We start from the raw sequence: 18,899 nt of genomic DNA, 5'->3' as shown, positions 1-18,899 counted from the left end.
CACACACACACACACACAGCAGAATTAGCACCCTTGAGAACTGGAGGGATGAGAGCAGTCTGAAAGTGCTGATGAAATATATGACTTAAATGGTGAGGGAGAGAGAAGGTGAAATACAAAACAGAATTCAGGCTTAAAAGGAAGAAGGTCGGCTCCCTTTGGAATGTGTGGAGCATAAGGAGTCTTTAGGACATCCGGGTAGAGGTTAGCAGGAGGTTACCAAAAATGTGAGGGTGGGGCCCAGAAGAAAGGTCCTGGCTGGAGATACAGCAGGGAGTTGCCATCGAGGTGGCTGGAGCACCATGGAGGCAGTGTGACTGACCAGAGTGTCCAGCATGAGGGTGGGGGGTGCCTGGAATGAGCCCTGTGTCTAAAGGCAGGAAACTTGAAGAAGACAGGAGGATCCGCTCTGTCTATGCCACCAATTTCGATTGCATTCCTTTCCAGGAAGTGTTCACGGATCTTCCTTTCCCCAAGACACTTCCCAGAGCCTCTCAGAGCCTGGACCCAGCCTGTCTTACTGTATAGTAACCCCTGGCTCTGATCTGTCGCTTCCACTCTGCTGTAAGCTTCTAAGGAGTGACAAGGCCATCCTGCTTGTCTCTGTTCCCCCTACACTGGGCACAGGGTCGAGCCCCTGTGATGGCTCCATAAATGACTATTGAAATGAATGTGTGTGTTCTGTCGTGTTGTGGGACTTCACGTTATGAATCCACATGAGAACGGGACTCGGAAGGAGCTGGAAATCCAGCTGGCTTCCTCTTCCTCTTACCGTCTTTCCTCTCTTCTTCCCGCTGTCCATTCTGTACTGGGAAGAAACACCACCAACCCTCGGACTCAGGCAAGCACTGCCCTTCATTCAATCGTGCCTGAGCACCAGGAAGCATTTGTGAGGGCTGCCACTTGTGCAAGACTGGCCATGCTTCTCCCCCTTCCATCATTATAAGAATGACCTGCTATCGAAAGCACTTTGCAAATATCATCTCATTTAATCATCGCAGCTTTTTTACTAGTCCTCCACTCTGCAGATGAAGAAACAGAAGCCCAGAGAGGTGATGTGACTTTTCCTGACCACAGAGTCATGGAGTGGCATGGCTGAAGTTCAAACCCAGGCTTCTCTAACTCCAACACTGCAGCTTCTGCCTCTCTCCTGAACTTCCCGCTATGCTTCCTCATCCCCTGCCCTCCCGTGCGCTCCCAACTCACTCTGCCTCTTGCTCACCCGAAAGCCCTTAGTCCACACTGGGTCTGAGTCATATACTCTTTAGCAGACAAGTGGGGGTGGGGGTGGGAAGGGGATGGCCAAATGGGTGGTACCAATCCAGATTTGTCTTTTCAAGGCTACAAGCACTGTTGTGGGGCAGGACCTAGAATCCATGACCCCTTCTAGGCCCCCTCTGGGTTCTCGGGATGAAGGAAAGAGCAGCAAAGGACCCACTGGCAGATACATGGCTAAGAAGACTGGTACGCTGTCTCTGGATTGCCTTTGGGGGCCAGACTCAGAGCCCCCCACCCCTTCTCATGGATGGGACAATGGTACAGGGCGCCTTTCCTTTCAGACTCATGGTTCCTTCAGCCTGACTTTGTTAGGGCCCAGAACTGTGCCAAGCCTTAGTCCAGTCAGGGAGGTGAGGCCCTGGACTGGGAATCAGAAGACCAGGAATCTGAGCCTAAAGTTGCCACCAGTTTGGGGGACCTCGGACAAGACGTGGCTCCTCTGAGCCTGGGTTCTTTGTTGGTTAGATGGGATGATGACCACACCAAGCCTGCCCATTTCTCAGGATGGGTGCTTTGGCATGAGGAGAGCTCTGAACCAAGGGGGCAGGGATGGGGATGAGAAAAGGAACAGGGAGAGGGCAAGATGGTCACCACCAAGGCAGCCGTTCTTGTGAGCTGGGCCAGGACCATCTCACTGAACACCTCCTAAGAGCATGGCCTTGCCCACTTGGCAACTCTGGGCCAGAGCACAACTGCGAATGACAGGAGCAAGAGAGGAAGGAGAAGAGAAGATGAGGAAGAAATAAAGTAGGAGGAGTGGTATGTGGGGTGGGGAACGAGGGATGGAAGAAACCAACCTGAGGGTAACAGGTACAGAGGTTAGCACCCTGCATCCCAGATGTGGTTCCAGCCCTGGCTCTGCTTCTCACTCCATTGTAACATTAATCAAATACAGCCCTCAGCTGAAGATCTCTGAGGTTCAGTTTTCCATATATTAGCTCAGATTTTATGACTTCTTCAGCCACGCTGTCCATCTGCACTTTAAAGCCTTGCCCCACTGCTTCACTGTCAGGAGCCCTTCCTGGATCCCCTCTCCTGCCTCCTGAAAGTCATGCGTCTCCCTTCTGAGCTAACAGCCCTCAGCTTAAGCCTGATGCATATATCTTGATTTTTACAGTGTCACACATCACAAGACAGAGGTCTCAGATGAATCACCTTTGGTTGCTCCTGCCAAGCACTTATACACAGTAGGTGCTCAACGAGCCTGTGAGTGATGAACAATAGCCAAGCAGATGGATAGATGGATGCCAAAAAGAATCAGCCTGCTTTGTAGGCTGATCAAACTCCTGGTCAAAACTTTTCTCCAAAGAAAGCCTCCTGGATTAATCCCCAGCCATATACTCCTTCTTCAACAGCTCAGCCAAAGGAAATCCTGATTCTCACTGCTGTCCTTCTCTTTCCCCTTAGACCTCAGCTCCTGTCCTGCTCAAAGGCTTCTCCAACTGTCACCCTCCTTATTCAGATTCCAGTACCAAAGACCTGGCAGTCCAAGGAGCTTGGACCCAGGCACCTGCCATTTATCACCCGTGCCACTGGGGTGGTCATTCTATGAACAAAGGAAGATCTTTTGAAGTACTCTGGAGCTGTTCTGCCACACAAAACCCTACGGAAGTCCCCATGAGAGTTCCTGTAGGTGGCAGAATATCAGGGATGCTATGAAGGAGGAACCAAGGCAGATGGACTCTTCAAAGAAGACCCAAGTCCCAGCCCCAGTTGCCAGCCCTACACCCCACCCTGCAACACACCTATGTGCACATCCTGGTCATGAGAGAAGCAGAATCTCACCTTGATGCTCGTCCAGTTTCCCCATGGTCTCGATCTGCTCCACAAGGTCATTGGAGTTCCACTGGCTCATCCCAATGAGGATGGCATTCTTCCCTTCAGCCATCTCCTCTGTGGGAAGAAGCAGTGGTGAGCATGAGCAGGTGCAGCTAGGGATAGGTAGCCTGATCAGGAGCTTATGTCTGAGAGACATTTTCTCTTATGCTATTTCTTCCTTGAGTTGAGGTGTACCTCGACTAGGTACTGTAGCTAGACAGTTACAAGACTTTCAGAGATTTGTCATTGCAAGAAGGTACTGTTGTACCCTACTGGACCTCCACGTGATACAGCAAAAGAAAGTAACAAAAAGCCTGAAACCCCATAAAAAGTACCATTCCTAGCACTGAGGGCAGTATCTCTTGAAAGTCAGTGTGTTTGGGAAGAAAGAGCAAAACCTTGTCATTTGCAAGCAGTTTTTCCTTAAATTACTGACTTCTCTGACCCTCGATTTTCCCGTCAGTAAAATGGATGTGGCCACAGAGGTGTTGTGAGGATTAAATGAGATAATGGATGTAAAGGTCTTGGTGCAGAGCAGGTGCTCACAGATGACAGCCATGATGGTGATGTCATCACAAGAGAAGTAACTCACCACCAGGAGTTGAGTGGATGAGTAACTGGAGGAGAAGAAACCTTCTGGTTCTAAGGAAGCTTTGAGCTGTATGGAACCTTTAGCCCCCATCTGAACTTTATGACCCTCTTAAAGCCTCCATTCTCTCGCACTCCTCCCCTCAACCCTGTCTCTATCCTTGTTCTTTCCTTGTCTGAGCATAGTGAGTCCTCTGGGAGAAACCAGTGGGGCGAGATTCCATAACCACACTGAAAACAAGGCCCTGGGTCCCACACATCACATACACACATCTGGTACCGTCCCTCGTCCTACAAAGGGACATTTCTTCAAAGACAATCCCTTAGGCACGTGTGCTGTCCTCCCCACACTTTGCCCAAAAACAGATGTGCCTTTCTGGTGAAGAGCTTTGTGCCCTCCCTCACAGAACAGACATCAAAGGGTGTTGAGGACAATCTCCAACCTTATGATAACTAAGAACAAAGGGTTGAGATCCATTTCACTGCCAAAGAACTTTACTAACAGAAGGAATCAATATGGTGGATCTGAAGCTTTGGGAGCTGTCCAGAGTTCTGATTCACTCTAGAGCTCAGTTGACCAGACCCCCAGTTCTTGTTAGGACATCTCCTCCTGTCTTATTTTATGTATCTATTTGATTGACTTAACAACAATTATCTAACTATTACCACACACTGAGATTAGTATAAGTGCTTTACAAATATTAACTCAATTCTCATAACAATACAAAAAAGGTACAATTATTGTTATCCCCATTTTATAGACAAGGAAACTGAGGAACAGAGTAGCTGAGGAATCCTTGCCCAAGGTCACTGGCTAGAGTCAGGATTCAAAACCAGGTATACTGTTTCAAGAGTCCTGAAATCCTGCCATCCTGATAGCCTGCCCTGGACATCCTGTATTGGCTGCCCACACTCCAGCCAGGCACCACACACATTCGGACAATTTCCTGAGCCTGGCGTGTTCCATCTGGGAAATGGTTTATTCCGTACTGGGCAGAGCCCTGACCAGGTTCCAGTGCAGATCCTGCTGCATGTGAGCTTTGTGCTTTTCCACACCCTCCACCACTGTGTCTGTTTTCCTATCTTTTAAACAACAATAACAATAACGACTCTGGCTCTATAGCTCTGTCTAGCAAGCTGCTGTGAGGACAAATAATACAACAAATTTGAAAATACAACACAATTTGAGGTGCTGTAAACAAATATAAGGTCATATTATTCTTCGGGAAGCAGAATTATGAAGAGGTTAAGAGCTCAATTCTGGTGTTAGACAGATTGCTGTCAATCCTGGACCCACCATCTGCTAGCAATACAACTACAGTTTCCTCATCTAAAAAATGATATCATCGTAGTCCCTATGTCATCGGATTGTGGTGAGGATTAAGTGAGATGATGCAGGTAAGGTGTTTATAAGAGTGCCCCCCACACCATAAAAGCACAGGCTGAGATGCTATTGCACGATGGTGTCATCACCACCATCACCAGCAGCAGCAGCAGGAGCATGGGTGTCATGCCCTACGCTCACTCTTGGTTCCACTCCTGCTGTTGTCAGCCCCTGTGACATGCTAGCCCAGCTCCAGAGTCAGGTAATCAGGATCAGCCTGATGACCACCTTGAGTTCTTTGTCTCCTGGTTCAGTTACTCACGCATGGAGCTATCCGTTTGTTCATTCTAGCATTCAATCTATGGTGAATAGATTTCTGAGCACCTACTGTGTGCAGGGTGAGACACGACCTCCCCTCTGCTGGAATCCAGTTTTGTGAAAAACATGATAGAAATACCTCTGACATGAGCTGGGAGCGGCAGGTATGCAGCAGGCGCTCAGCATATCCTAGCTCCCATTTCTTCTACGGTGCCGTAAGTCCTGTCCCAGTGGTGCATGCAAGGCTAGTGGAACCCTGTGGGGTCTCCCAGGGCTCTGGAGGTCTGAGCATGCCTACTCCTGCACGGCCCGGGCCTCCTTCCCCTTTTTTCCTAATCACCAGTATAACCCTGCTCCATCTTTGGCTCGTGGGCTTTGGTCTGTTTCCGATCAAATATGTCTTTCTCCCCCAGAGTCTCAGCATGCTTCTCTCATGCTTTACATCTGGCCCTGACTCACTCAGATCTGAGCTCTCTGGACCCCTTTCTATGGGTCTGTGTCTCTCTTGGTCCTTGTAGTTCTCTTGGCCTCTCCCAAGCTCTCCCGTGCTGCCTGCCACATCTGTCTCTCTCTCTGGGTGAAACACGAATGCATAGCCTTGCTCTCTTCTCACCCCAGCACCTTTCTCGCTTTCCTTTCTCTGGGTCTCACTTTATTGGACTGGGTATGTTTCTTTCTTGATCTCTCTCATTCTCTGTGGATTTCTCTTTTGTCTGCCTGGGTCCCTGTCCTCAGGATATCTCCAGCCCCCTGCTCCCTAAGGGTATTCTCCCTCCCCTCCCTGTTCTCTCTTGCTATGTGTGTGTACATGTGTGCATGTGCATGTGTGAGTGTGTGCATATGTGCATGTGTGTGCATGTGTGTACATGCATGTGTGAGTGCATGCATGTGTGCATGTGTGGGTGCATATGTACACTGTGTGCATATGTGTACATGCATGTGTGACTGTGTACATGCATGTGTGAATGTGTGCATATATGCATGTGTGTGCATGTGTGTGTGGCCCTCTCTCCCTCCTGCTCCCTCTCACTCTCTGCTTTCTCGTACTTTCTCTGGCATTCTCACACTCCCTGCCCCTCCGCCCATCCCTGTCTCTCTGCTGCTCTGTGCACCCTCCCAACTCCCCAACATGCTTTCTCTCCCACACTCAACCTTTACGTCTTCACTCCGGCAACAATGGGCTTGTCCCCTGAGAAGCAATAAGAACACACACACACACACACACACACACACACACACACGGAAGCAGCAGCAGCAACATCTCCTTTTGGAGCCATTCAGGCAAAGAGGAGAGTTGCAGGGCTCAGCTTGAAGTCTTTGCTCTGCTTCCCACATTGTAGGACAAGCCTCCAACAGGACCTGTGGAGCCACGCCGTGCTCGTTTGTATAAACGCCCTGGTTGTTTTTGCTTGTCACCTTCTGGTGACTGTCTCTTGCATGCTAATTCTTGTCCTGGTGATCTCTGCTGCGGACATGGTTTTAACATGTACTTCACCCTGCTGAGACCTGACCCAGCTCTGACTAAGCTCCAGGCTGAGCCTCATCCACTGTTACCATAGCCCTGGCCTTGACCACAGATTGACTCTGACCCTGGCCAAAACCTGGTTATGCTCCTGTAAGCACAACCTCCTATAAGGGAAGCCTTTCTTCTTACCCCGGAGCTTCTGTTTCTACTGTTGACAGGACTCCAGAGTACAGAATCTCCTTGTCTTCGCCGGGTGCAGTGACTCACACCTGTAATCCCAGCACTTGTGAGGCCGAGGCAGGCGAATCATGAGGTCAGGAGTTCGAGACCAGCCTGATCAACATGGTAAAACCCCCTCTCTACTAAAAATACAAAAAATTAGCTGGGCATAGTGGTGGGCGCCTATAATCCCAGCAACTCGGGAAGCTGAGGTGGAAGAATCACTTGAACCCGGGTGGCAGAGGTTGCCGTGAGCTGAGATCGCGCCACTGCATTCCAGCCTGGTGACAGAGTGAGACTCCATCTCAAAAAAAAAAAAAAAAAAAATCTCCTTTTCTCATGCCAGGAAGGCTTCACCTCCAGCTCATGGAGCCGAGGGCTTGGTCACATTCTGCAGATGGCCCACCCAGTACCGCCCATCATCAGGCCCACAACATGGATTTTTCCAAGGACCTAGATATGCATTGCCTGGGGCTCTGGGCCACAAGATTGCTCACATTCACCTTGCACTGCCCATCACGTGCCACCATAGCCTCCCATAGCCAATACTGCTCCCTCTTCCTTGTGAGGGGCAGTCCCTGCACAGCTCATCCCCAGACGCGTTGGGCCTGGTTCCACGGCGTTTTGTTTTCCACTCCCCCTCCCCCAATGGGGGGAAAGGTAGGGGGAGAGTGGGGGCCCACGGCACACCTGTGGTTTGCTTCTGTGGTGGCTCCTTGGCCCAGGAATAATCATGCAGCTTCCCACAGTGACATCCTTCCACTCCCTCCAGGAGACAACACTTCTACCCTTGCCATTCTATAGATGAGGAACCTGAGGCTCAGAGACCCAAGACTTGCCTGAGATCAGACGGCAGCCAGTCAGTGACACAAGCATCACGGAAGTCTGGTCCTCTACGCCCAGAGGACGCATAGCATTTTCTTCCACTCCCCCCTCTCTCACCCTTGGGGTTGGAAACCCCCGGGAGGCTAAGTGATCACAGGGAAAGCTCAGATCAAATGCTTGGCATGTGCCCCCCATTCTCTGTGAGACCTGACCCTGACTTGCAGACTTTGTCTGTAAAATGGGATGATTTAGCCCTGCACTACCTTCCTCTGCCAGTTGCTATGGGAAACCGGGAGTTGGAGGCACAAGCAGATTCCGCAACACAGAGCCCAGCTTCTCAGGCCCCAGCCTCCCACTTTGGGGAGTGGGGGAGGGGAGGACCAGCCAGGCTGGGCACCTCAGTGCCCCGCAAGAAACCAAGGACACAACGGACAGGGGGGTAAATGCAGAAAGGAGGACTCCTCCAGCTTCTAGCTCAGAGAGTTCCCTTAGCCCTGCCGAGGGAGACAGTCTTGCGCTTTGCTCTTGATCCAGCTACCCAGTGCCAGATGTGCCCTGACAGTAAACCCTAGCTCCACCACCACCACCACCACCACCACCACCATACCCACCCCATTCCTGGCCCTGATGGCACTTTTGTCTCTGCAACTGTCAGGGCCTGGCCTGCTTATGCATAGTCATGGAGGGAGGGCTATTTAGATGCTGGAGGGGGTGGGGAAACCAAAAGAAAAGAAATATTCCCATTCAAGTGAGGCAACGGACCTGGACACCATAGCCAACAGAGCCTTGCAAGGCCATGGGGAGCCTCACTGACAGATCCTTCGAGGTGAAGCCCAGCATCCTCATTTCACAGGTGCAGAGCTGTGCCACTGGCCCACGGCCATGCAGAACCTCAGACGAAGGGCTGGGCTAAGAATCCACATCCTGCCAATTAAAGGGACTTCCAGTAACACTCTCTCCTGGCAGTTAATTTCATGAAGACACCTCTGTTTGTACCTAGATGTTTGCTGGCTCTAATTGGAGCGTTCTTTCCATCTAAGCAGAAGGTTAAAGTGAAGGATGCAGCTGATATTTTCTAAATGAAGACATACATTTTGCTATAAAAACAGAACATAAAGTGAGCTGGGCTTGGTATATCCAGCCAAATCCCAAATAAACTCACCCAATGCCACAGTGACTGCTCTAGCCCCAACCTTGCGTCCCTTCAGGGATGAAGACCTCAAAAGACAGTTTCATTTTCTCTCTAGAACTTAGCGTTTCATAGCCAGGAACCCTGGGAAACCTGAGCTGCTCTAACAGGTCAACCCATCCTCCTTGGTCCACGAAGCTTTTCTTACCCACGGCTTCTGGCCGGACTACCTGTCACCCAGCAATCTTCATCCCTCACAATAAGGAGCTCAGTCAAAGTCCAGGCATGGTTCCATTTTGAGGATCCATCTTGCACTACAGATTTTGAGTTCTGCATCTCTGGCTTTCTCTGGGAATGGGACAGAGGTACCCAGGGCCAACCCTGAGCCTGGCCAGGAAAGCATGTCCACAGGACACCCACTGCCTTCCACAATACGGGTTACTGGGTCTAGTCCGCCCTCTCTCTCCTTGCTGGGGCTGTGAACCCACAGTGAACACTGAGCCAGTGCCTCCCTGGCTCACTCCGGCCACACTAGCCTTCCTGCTGTTGCTCAAAGACACCAAGCTTGAGCGCAGTGGCTCATGCCTGTCATCCCAGCACGCTGGGAGGCTGAGGCGGGCAGATCACCTGAGGTCAGGAGTTCAAGACCAGCCTGGCCAGCACGGTGAAACTCCATCTCTACTAAAAATATTTTTTAAAAAATTAGCCGGGCCTGGTTGTACATGCCTGTAATCCCAGCTACTTGGGAGGCTGAGGCAGGAGAATTGCTTGAACCTGAGAGGTGGAGATTGCAGTGAGCCGAGACTGAGCCACTGCAGTCCAACCTGGGCGACAAGAATGAAACTCCGTCTCAAAAAAAAAAGATGCCACGCTCATTCCTCCCATCACTTTGCGCTGGCTGTTCCCACTGTCCAGAATACTCTTCTCCCGAGACTCACAGGTGCTGCATTTCTCATTACTCAGCTCTCATCTCAGGGCCACACCCCAGGGAGCCTCCAGCAGCCACCCACTCTGTCGCGTCCTTTTATGTTATATGGTGGGGACAGTCTCCATTTTTTAAACAGCATTACTGAGGCATAATTGACATTCCATCAACTACACACCTTTAAAGCACAAGGCTGGGTAAGTTTTGACCTATGTACATACCTGTCAAACCGTCACCCCAACCAAGCTAGTGAACAAGGACCCATCCCCTCTAGAAGTTCTCTCCTGCCCCTGTTTATCCCTCCTCCCCCAACTCCCCATCCCCAGGCGACCACTGATCTGCTCCTGGCACCACAGATTGGTTTTCATGTCCTAGACTGGTGTATAAATGGAATCATACAGGATGGACTCTGCTTCACTCTGACTTCTTTCACTTGGCATGATTATTCTGAGATTTATCCATACTGTTGCATATATCCGTGGTCCATTCCTTCTCAACTGTACCACAATTTGTTCGCTCACTGATGCCCATTTGGGCATTTTCAGTGTGGGGCTATAATCCATCAAGCTGCTGGGAACATTCATGAGCAAGTCCTCAGGTGGAAAAATGCTTTCTTTTTCTTGGGGAAATGCCAAGGAGCAGAAGGGTTGGGTCACATGGTAGTGAAGTATGATTCGCTTCTTAAGCAGCTGCAATAGATTTTCCCAAATGATTGTATCATCGTACATTCCCGCCAGCTGAGTTTGAAAGTCCCAGTGCCTCCGCATCTTGGTAAGTTATTATTATTATTATTTTGAGATGGAGTTTCGCTCTTGTTGCCCAGGCTGGAGTACAATGGCACGATCTCAGCTCATCACAACCTCTGCCTCCCAGGTTCAAGTGATTCTCCTGCCTCAGCCTCCCGAGTAGCTGGTATTACAGGCATGCTCCACCATGACCAGTTCATTTTGTATTTTCAGTAGAGACAGGGTTTCTCCATGTTGATCAGGCTGGTCTCGAACTCCTGAACTCAGGTGATCCTCCCACCTCAGCCTCCCAAAGTTCTGGGATTACAGGCATGAGCCGGCCCCTTGTAAGTTATTTTAATCAGTCATTCTAATAAGTAGGTAGTGGTATCTCATTGCAGTTTTGATTTACAATAATGACATCATTCCCTAATGATGAATGACATGGAGCATCTTTTCACATGCTTACTTGCCATGTATATATCTGATATGGTGCAGCATTTATTCCTTTGTGTTATTTTATTTATGGTAATTCTTTTTTTTTTTTTCCAGACGGAGTCTTGCCCTGTCACCCAGGCTGGAGTGCAATGTCATGATCTCGGCTCACTGCAACCTCTGCCTCCTGGGTTCAAGCGATTCTCCTGCCTCAGTCTCCTGAGTAACTGGGATTATAGGTGTGTGCCACCACGCCCAGCTACTTTTTTGTATCTTTAGTAGAGGGGGTCTTTCACCATGTTGGCCAGGCTGGTCTCGAACTCCTGAACTCGTGATCCACCTGCCTTGGCCTCCCAAAGTGCTGGGATTACAGGCGTGAGCCATTGTGTCCAGCCTATGGTAATTCTTAATAGAATGTATTTGCTTGTGTATTGTCTTTCTATTTGTCACCTACCACCACTACTGGGCTATAAGCGCCACTGGCTGGGGCAGGACTAGGTTGCTCCTGTATCCCCCACACCCAAAAGAGCACCTGGCACTTGATGGACAGACGCGCCATGAATACTGTTGAAAGAGTGAATGAATGAGGCTGAATTCTAGCTCCCGCTCTGCCTCCTTGTGTGGCCCTGAACAAGGTTCCCCAGTCTCCATTTCCCAGCTTGTAAAGTGAATCAGAGGTGTTAGATTCAGAAACCTTGAGGAGCCTCCCAGCTCTGGCTTGTAATGGGTTGGAGGCCACATCCCTTTCTGGCCGCTCCGGGTTTTCCCTTACTCTACATCTTCCAACCTCAGCACCGCTGGGCCATGGTCCCCCAGATATCCTGTCTTGGCAGCAGAGGGAGTGACACTTCTTTTGAATCTGGGAGCCTGGACGCCATAGCCCACCCTGCAGCACCTAATCACTCCTGAGCCCCAGACCTGCCACCTTAGCCAGAGGAGCTGGCACCCTGCCGAGGAGTTGTTATGGATCCAGAGAGCGCAATACTCCTGCCTGACTGTTCCCTAATCCCTCCCACGCCTTCCAGACACAACCAGAGACCCCCAGAACCCAGAACTCCCCTCTGCTCCCGGACCATGAGCTCCAAGGACCTCTCCCAGTGAACCCCAGTGCTGGGCCAATGGGTTGGGCTGATGGCCACAAGGGAAGTAGGATGGTCCCAATATCCGTAACACGTCAAAGGGAAAGGGCTGACCTGGACACTAAACCCCTGGTTCCAGCCCCTGCACTCCCACCTTGATGTGTGATCTGAGGGGGGGGGGTCCCTTCTGTGCTGTGGCCTCAGTTTCCCCATTAGTGCACTGAGGAGGGAGATACAATGTTCCCAGGCCCGGTCAGTGCTGGTACCTGGCAATGCAGTTTCTTCCAGTGTAGACGCCGTTGGGTTTCTCATTCTGCTGGTCATTTTTGTATCAGTTGAGGTGGGCTGGGGTGGGGGATCATGACGGGGGTTACGGGCAGAGGAGGGAGTACAAATGCAGGAGCTCTCAGGGACAGAAGGCTGCCCAGGCAGCAATGAGACTGTGACACCCACTGCCCAGCTGGTCTCTGCAGGGAGGCACAGAGAAGGTCACCTGTGAAGACCTCCACGCATGCAGGAACCACTGGACTAGACATCCATGGCAGCCAAGGAGTCATCTGAGGGACTCATGGGGGAAACCCAGCGAGCTTTGAAGGCTTTGGTGCAGGATGACTGAGTCGGGCTGGATTTAATGGTGTTGGCCTCACCACAACTATAGAGTTGGAAATGTTGAGGCCACAGGGTGCCAGGCCCTGCTCACATGGAAGACAGAGACCACACCCAGGGTCAGGGTCAGGGTGCAGCCTGGGCTGGAGAGCAGAGGGCAGGGAAGCAGCCCCTCAAGGGATGCTCAGAAGCCCATGACCTGGCCCCAGACACAGAGCACTGGCTGAGCTGGGCTGTGCTGGACCAGACCCCTGGGAGAGAGAGAAAGGATGGCTTCACCTCTCACTGCCTTGTGCCAAGGAAACACACAAAGGCGTTGGTCCAGGGAAGAATGGAAAGGAGGCCAGGAATCGGCAAATCAGAACTAACGAGGATCCCAGCAGCCTGTGGGGCGGATCCTGTGGCTTAGGAATGCAGATGCTCTGGAAGAGGGCAGATGAGAGGGAGGCTGCAGAGATACACGAGGTCCTGTAGGGTGTGTGGAGAGGCAGAAGATGGGAAAGACAGGGGAGAGTCTGATATCCTGAAAGAAAGGGAGAAGAAAAGAAGGAAGTGGCCGGGCACAGTGGCTCACACCTGTAATCCCAGCACTTTGGGAGGCCAAGGCAGGCAGATCACTTGAGGTCAGGAATTCGAGACCAGCCTGGCCAACATGGTGAAACCCAATCTCTACTAAAAAAAAAAAAAAATAGCCAGGCGTGGTGGCACATGCCTGTAATCCCAGCACTTTGGGAGGCCGAGGCGGGCAGATCACTTGAGGTCAGGAGTTCGAGACCAGCCTGGCCAACATGGTGAAACCCCATCTCTACTGAAAATACAAAAAAAAAAAAAAAAATTAGCTGGACGTGGTGGCACACGCCTGTAATCCAGCTACTTGGGAGGCTGAGGCAGGCTGGAACCCGGGAGGCGGAGGTTGTAGTGAGCCAAGATCGCTCCATTGCACTCCCGCCTGGGCTACAAAGCAAGACTCCATCTCAAAAAAAAAAAACGACAACAAAGGGGATGATGAGAAAGAAAACGCAGGGCCACCAACACGGGAGGAGTGAGAAGTGGGGCCAGTGTCACAGCAGAATGAGCTGTGAGATGGGAGGGAGAGGACGGAGACAACTGAGGGGCCAGGGAGACAGCCGTCAGCGTGAGAAGCACTGCAGCTGCTCTCACGGACAGACGGCAGGTGAGCAGGGCCCGAAGGGATGGAGCTGACCCTCGCGCCACCCACAGATGCCTCTGTCGTCAGCTGGGAACGCAGAGCCCTGATGAACTGCAGAAATGTTTTAAATGAAAGTCTTCCAAGCATCAAAATATTGAAGCCGTTGTTGTCTCACTGTGGGTTAGTTGCTATGGAGAAATTCAGCCCCGCAGCCACTCTAATCAGATGCCCATGGCAGACAGGCCCCAAATGGGCTGGTTTAGGGCTGGCATCAGGGAAGGGGTTCCCCGCCCAGAGCCAAGAATCGGGGGGGCTCAAGTCAGAACAGCTCCCCACCTCCCAGTCACGCTTCCTAAAAATCACCCAAACTGAGTCTTCTCCATTGTTGGAGGCACAGAGCTGATAGGGAAACTGAGGCCCAGAGAAGATGAAAGACCTGCCAAGGTCACAGAACTAGTTGACGGCACGGCTAAGACCACATCCCAAGTGCCTGCTCTGGGTATAGATGTCTTCCCAGCATGTCGTCTGTTTCTCTTCCAAGACCCCGTTTGCCTTCTCTGCTCAATTCCAGACCGACTCCACCTTCCCGTGCCCGTGCACCTGCCTGGGTGCTCACCCCTCTGAGCCTTCGCTCAGGCTGATCTCTGCCTGAAATGCCCACCCCATCGGATGCCCCTTTTTTCCAATCCCAGTGTCAACAATACCCCTTGCTATGTCGTGGATTGGCCATGATGAGATGCAGGTCACTTCCCCACCTTCCTTGTCTCTCACCTGAACACTGGCAACAGTCTTTCGAACACTCTGACCCTCCCTGCATATATGAGGCTCATTTTTTTTTTGTCTGAGACAGATTCTTGCTCTGTCCCCTAGACTGGAGTACAGTGGCACCATCTCAGCTCACTGCAACCCCTGCCTCCTGGGTTCAAGCGATTCTCCTGCCTCAGCCTCCCCAGTAGCTGGGATTACGGGCACCCACCACCACACCTGGCTAATGTTTTGTATTTTTAGTAGAGATGGGGTTTCACCATGTTGGCCAGGCTGGTTTTGAACTCCTGACTTCAAGTGATCCACCCACTTTAGCCTCTCAAAGTGTTAGGATTACAGGTGTGAGCCCCCGCCCCCCGGCCGAGGCTGATCTTAAGTTGCACCGGCTCACAGGTGCATGCAGCATCTCCTCTCAGACCCCTCCCCACTGCCTGCCACCTCCTAGACACTCGGCCTTCCTCCAGGTCCTGGAATGTTCCTGTCTCTCCTACTTCAGGGCCATCGCACCTGCTGTGCCCTTTGTCTGGAAGGTTCTTTCTTCCTCTCTTCACCTTGTCAAAGTCTTCCTCCTTAGCTCTGCAGAGAGAGTGTTAACAACCTTCTCACCATGTTAAATTAGGTGCCCCTCTGACGTCTCTTTTCTCTTTTTTTTTGAAACAGAGTCTCACTCTGTCACCCAGGCTGGAGTTCAGTGGCACCGTGTTGGCTCACTGCAACCTCCGTCTCCTGGGTTCAAGCAATTGTCCTGCCTCAGTCTCCCAAGTAGCTGGGACTACAGGTGTCCACCACTACCCCCAGCTAATTTTTAAAATATGTTTAGTAAAGTTGGGGTTTCACAGGGCCACCTGTTAAGGGAACACACATGTTGGCCAGGCTGGTCTTGAACTCCTGACCTCAGGTGATCCACCTGCCTTGGCCTCCCAAAGCGCTGTGATTACAGGCGTGAGCCACCGCGCCTGGCCTGACTGTTCTCTCTTACAACAGCTGGCACTTCTACTTAGCGGTGGCACTTCTACTTAGTGGCGATGCTCCCCATTCGTCATTGTATTTTCCTGTCCTGTTCTTGGATGTCTGCCTCTCCTGCGAGGCTATAAGTTTGATGAGAGCAGCAACATGGCAACCGATTGCCACAGGATCCCTGGCACCTAGCAGAGTTCCCGGCACATGGTAGAGGTTCAGCAAATATTTCAAACAGCGAACAGGCGAAGGCTGAGCCCCTGCTCTCGGCACATGCACAGGATGGGTAAGTATGGAGTGTGGAGCTGCAGATACCACGTCTGAGTGGGGAGGGATGCGAACCCCCAAACGGGATCCTCTTCTTGAGGCTTCTAGGAAGGTCACCCAGCCGGTGATGTGAGATTGGGGTTCACTCACCTCTGGCATCAAAGAATTCATCATCTGAGCTCTCCACGGAGTCGCTGAGGACATTTCGAAGGTGCCAGGGGGCACCGCCGCCCGGGGGAGGGCCACCTGTTAAAGGGAACACATCTGTTAACTAAGCCTGAGAAGGTGCCCCAGTACGAGGGAGGTGACCCAGGACCTCCTTCCCCCCCGGACTAAAGGCCAGTTAGCATCCTGCACATCTGTGCCCTCTCCCTCCGAGGCCTCAGACCTCATAGAGACCTCCCTCTCCTGTGCTGTCATTGAAGCTCAAAAGCTTCTCTGAGTAAGCACAGCAGAGCAGGAATGAGTGTGCCCATTTTGCAAGTCCTAACACCGAGGCTGGTGGTAATTAAGAGCCTTTGCCAAGGTGACTCTGCCAAGCAGTGTCTCAGTCAGCACAGGGGAAGCTCTGCTGTATTAACAAATGAGCTCAGACGTTTAAACAGCAGTGGTTCATTTCTCACTCACACACAGGTTGGAAGGGAGCTCTGCTCATCATGGTTACTCAAAAGTGCCACCACTTTGTAATGTCACCAGCCCAAAAGGAGACATCAGGTTCTATCCAAGCAGGGGAGAAGGGCTCAGAAAGTCTCACCAGTCTTAAATGCTTCTGCCCAGAAATCACACCCTCCTGCTCACACATCTGGCTACCAGGCACATACATCCTGTCCCTCAGAGACCTGCATTCTTGTATCAGCAATTCCCCTGCCTCAGTTTTTTCCATCTGCACAATGAAAATCCTGGCAGAGACTGTCCTTTGAAACTCTTCTACTCTGACTGATATTGGAGGAGTCCACCCAGCCAGCAGTAGCTGTCAATAAACAAGCAGGGGTAGACATCCTCCCCAGCCACTGCCAGGTGAACCTGATGGTGCAGTCCTTAGACATACCTGCTACAGTCCCAGTTCACCACACCCCCTACCCTGCAGGATGCTGGCACTGCTCCTTGCCCTGAGTCCAGACTCCAGAGCATAAACTGTTCCTGAAGGGAGAGGGCCAGCCCAGGCCGTCCAGGGACACAGCCCTCCTGCCTGTCATTCCTGCCTGGCCCACCACAAACTTCCAAACACACACCCAGTTTGTGCTTCATGGCTTGGAGCCCAGTGAGAAGCACATTCTGAGACATCAAAAGGACAGAGGTTATAGTGAGCACCAACTCAGTGGTCACCTCTAGGTACAAGGCTGATTCCCTAAGCTTCTGAATCTCTGCCTCCACGAGTGTGAGCCGATGTCCCACCCTCGGGCCCTGGATTTACTGCAAGAGTCCAGATGTACCACAACTGTGTGTTCCTAACATGGATACGGGACTATTTTCCAAATGCATGTGGAGGACATTCTAGCTATTGCAATAAGACAAGAAAAAAGATATGAAAGGGATATAGATTGGAAAGGAAGAAATAAAATTGTCTTTATTCGCAGATGACATGATTGTTGTCTATGCAGAAAACAAAAAGCCTACAAAATCTATGTTAATAAAAACCACCAGAACCAACAACTGAGTATAGCAGGATTGTAGGATACAAGATCGACATGCAAAAGTCAATTGCATTCCTAGATACAAGAAATGAACTGAAATTTGAAAACGACAATGCCATTTAAAATAGCACACACAAAATACTTAGATATAAAGCAAATGTATGTAAAAATTTCCGTGATTCAAGAACTACAATCACTTAAAATTACTCCTGAATTATATTAACGGTATATTTTCTCAATCAACAGATACTAAAGGTATAAAATCTATCATATCTACTATATTTGCATACTATGTGAACATGCTATATTAATATACAAACCTCCCTTGCTATCCAAATCTTTTCCGTTCCTAAGAAGAAAGAATTTGGATAGTCAGGAAAGTCCTATTATCCTCACCTGTTCAGCTCCTGAGTTTTAGATAGTAAGAAGCAAGAGTTTAAGTAGTAACGGAGTCAACTGAGGATTTATCTGGATCCATTTGGTTCCTGAGTTTGAACAGCAAGAGCCCAGGGAGAGGCTCCTCTATGCCGTGGCCTTAAACATGCACAATTTGGATCCATCTGAGAACAAAGACAGGCATTCTCTCTGATGACGTGTGCAGGGGTCCAGGGGGAGGTCTGGGGCAGAGGGAAAAGCTACAGGGAGACCAGTTAGCTCCATTTGAAGGAGCAAGTTCTCCCAGCTACAGGTGAGCAGAAAAGGAAGGGGCTGGTGGGCATCAAAGGGGGCCTCTCGTTCCACAGACACTGTGTTGGGTACGGGAACACTGTGGGGAATGAAAGGACAGGATTGGACGCTCACAAAGTTTACATTCTGCAGGCGGGGAAGGAAAAGCCAGCCTGGGTCAAATAAACAAACCAGATAATTTCAACCTAAAACCTCTCCCTTCCTACACTACGTCCTCCTTCCTCAAGTGTCTCTTATGTGGTAATTACAGCCTAAAGAATAGACAGGCTTGAGCGTGGGGATCTCTACATCCGCGCAGGGAAAACGGTGGGGAAACTGAGCCTCGGACATCAAAAGAACTTTGTCACCTATTGTAGTTATAAATGCTGAACTAACGCGATGTCTCCCGCTTATTACTGTGACTCTCTTTTGTGGTTAAAATATACATTTAGATTTCTTTTCAAATGCATATTCTATCTTGTTTACTATTATTCTACTTGCTTTCAAAATGCATACCCGCCTTGGCGTTTTGTTTTATTTTGTTTTTGAAACAGAGTTTTGCGATTGTCGGCCAGGCTGGAATGCAATGGTGCGATCTCGGCTCACTGCACCCTCCACCTCCCGGGTTCAAGAGATTCTCCTGCCTCAGCCTCCCGAGTAGCTGGGATTACAGGTGCCTGCCACCACGCCCGGCTAATTTTTGCATTTTTAGTAGAGACAGGGTTT

The 18,899-nt window shown here is 50.6% G+C and overlaps 1 protein-coding gene across 1 annotated transcript in view; it reads right to left on the bottom strand.

Annotated features, from left to right (window-relative positions):
- PITPNM3 (PITPNM family member 3) overlaps positions 1 to 18,899 on the bottom strand; it is a 110,585-nt gene that overhangs the window by 88,265 nt on the left and 3,421 nt on the right. The window contains exons 5-7 of the mRNA XM_011994745.1: positions 18,194 to 18,273; positions 16,024 to 16,119; positions 3,064 to 3,171 (exon numbers count right to left, since the gene is read on the bottom strand). Coding sequence (XP_011850135.1) covers positions 3,064 to 3,171; positions 16,024 to 16,119; positions 18,194 to 18,273 — 284 coding nt within the window. The remainder of the gene's footprint in view (positions 1 to 3,063; positions 3,172 to 16,023; positions 16,120 to 18,193; positions 18,274 to 18,899) is intronic.

The sequence above is a fragment of the Mandrillus leucophaeus genome, unplaced genomic scaffold (assembly GCF_000951045.1).
Source record: "Mandrillus leucophaeus isolate KB7577 unplaced genomic scaffold, Mleu.le_1.0 Scaffold46, whole genome shotgun sequence".
Classification (NCBI taxonomy): domain Eukaryota; kingdom Metazoa; phylum Chordata; class Mammalia; order Primates; family Cercopithecidae; genus Mandrillus; species Mandrillus leucophaeus.
This window is presented reverse-complemented; position numbering and strand designations above follow the sequence as displayed.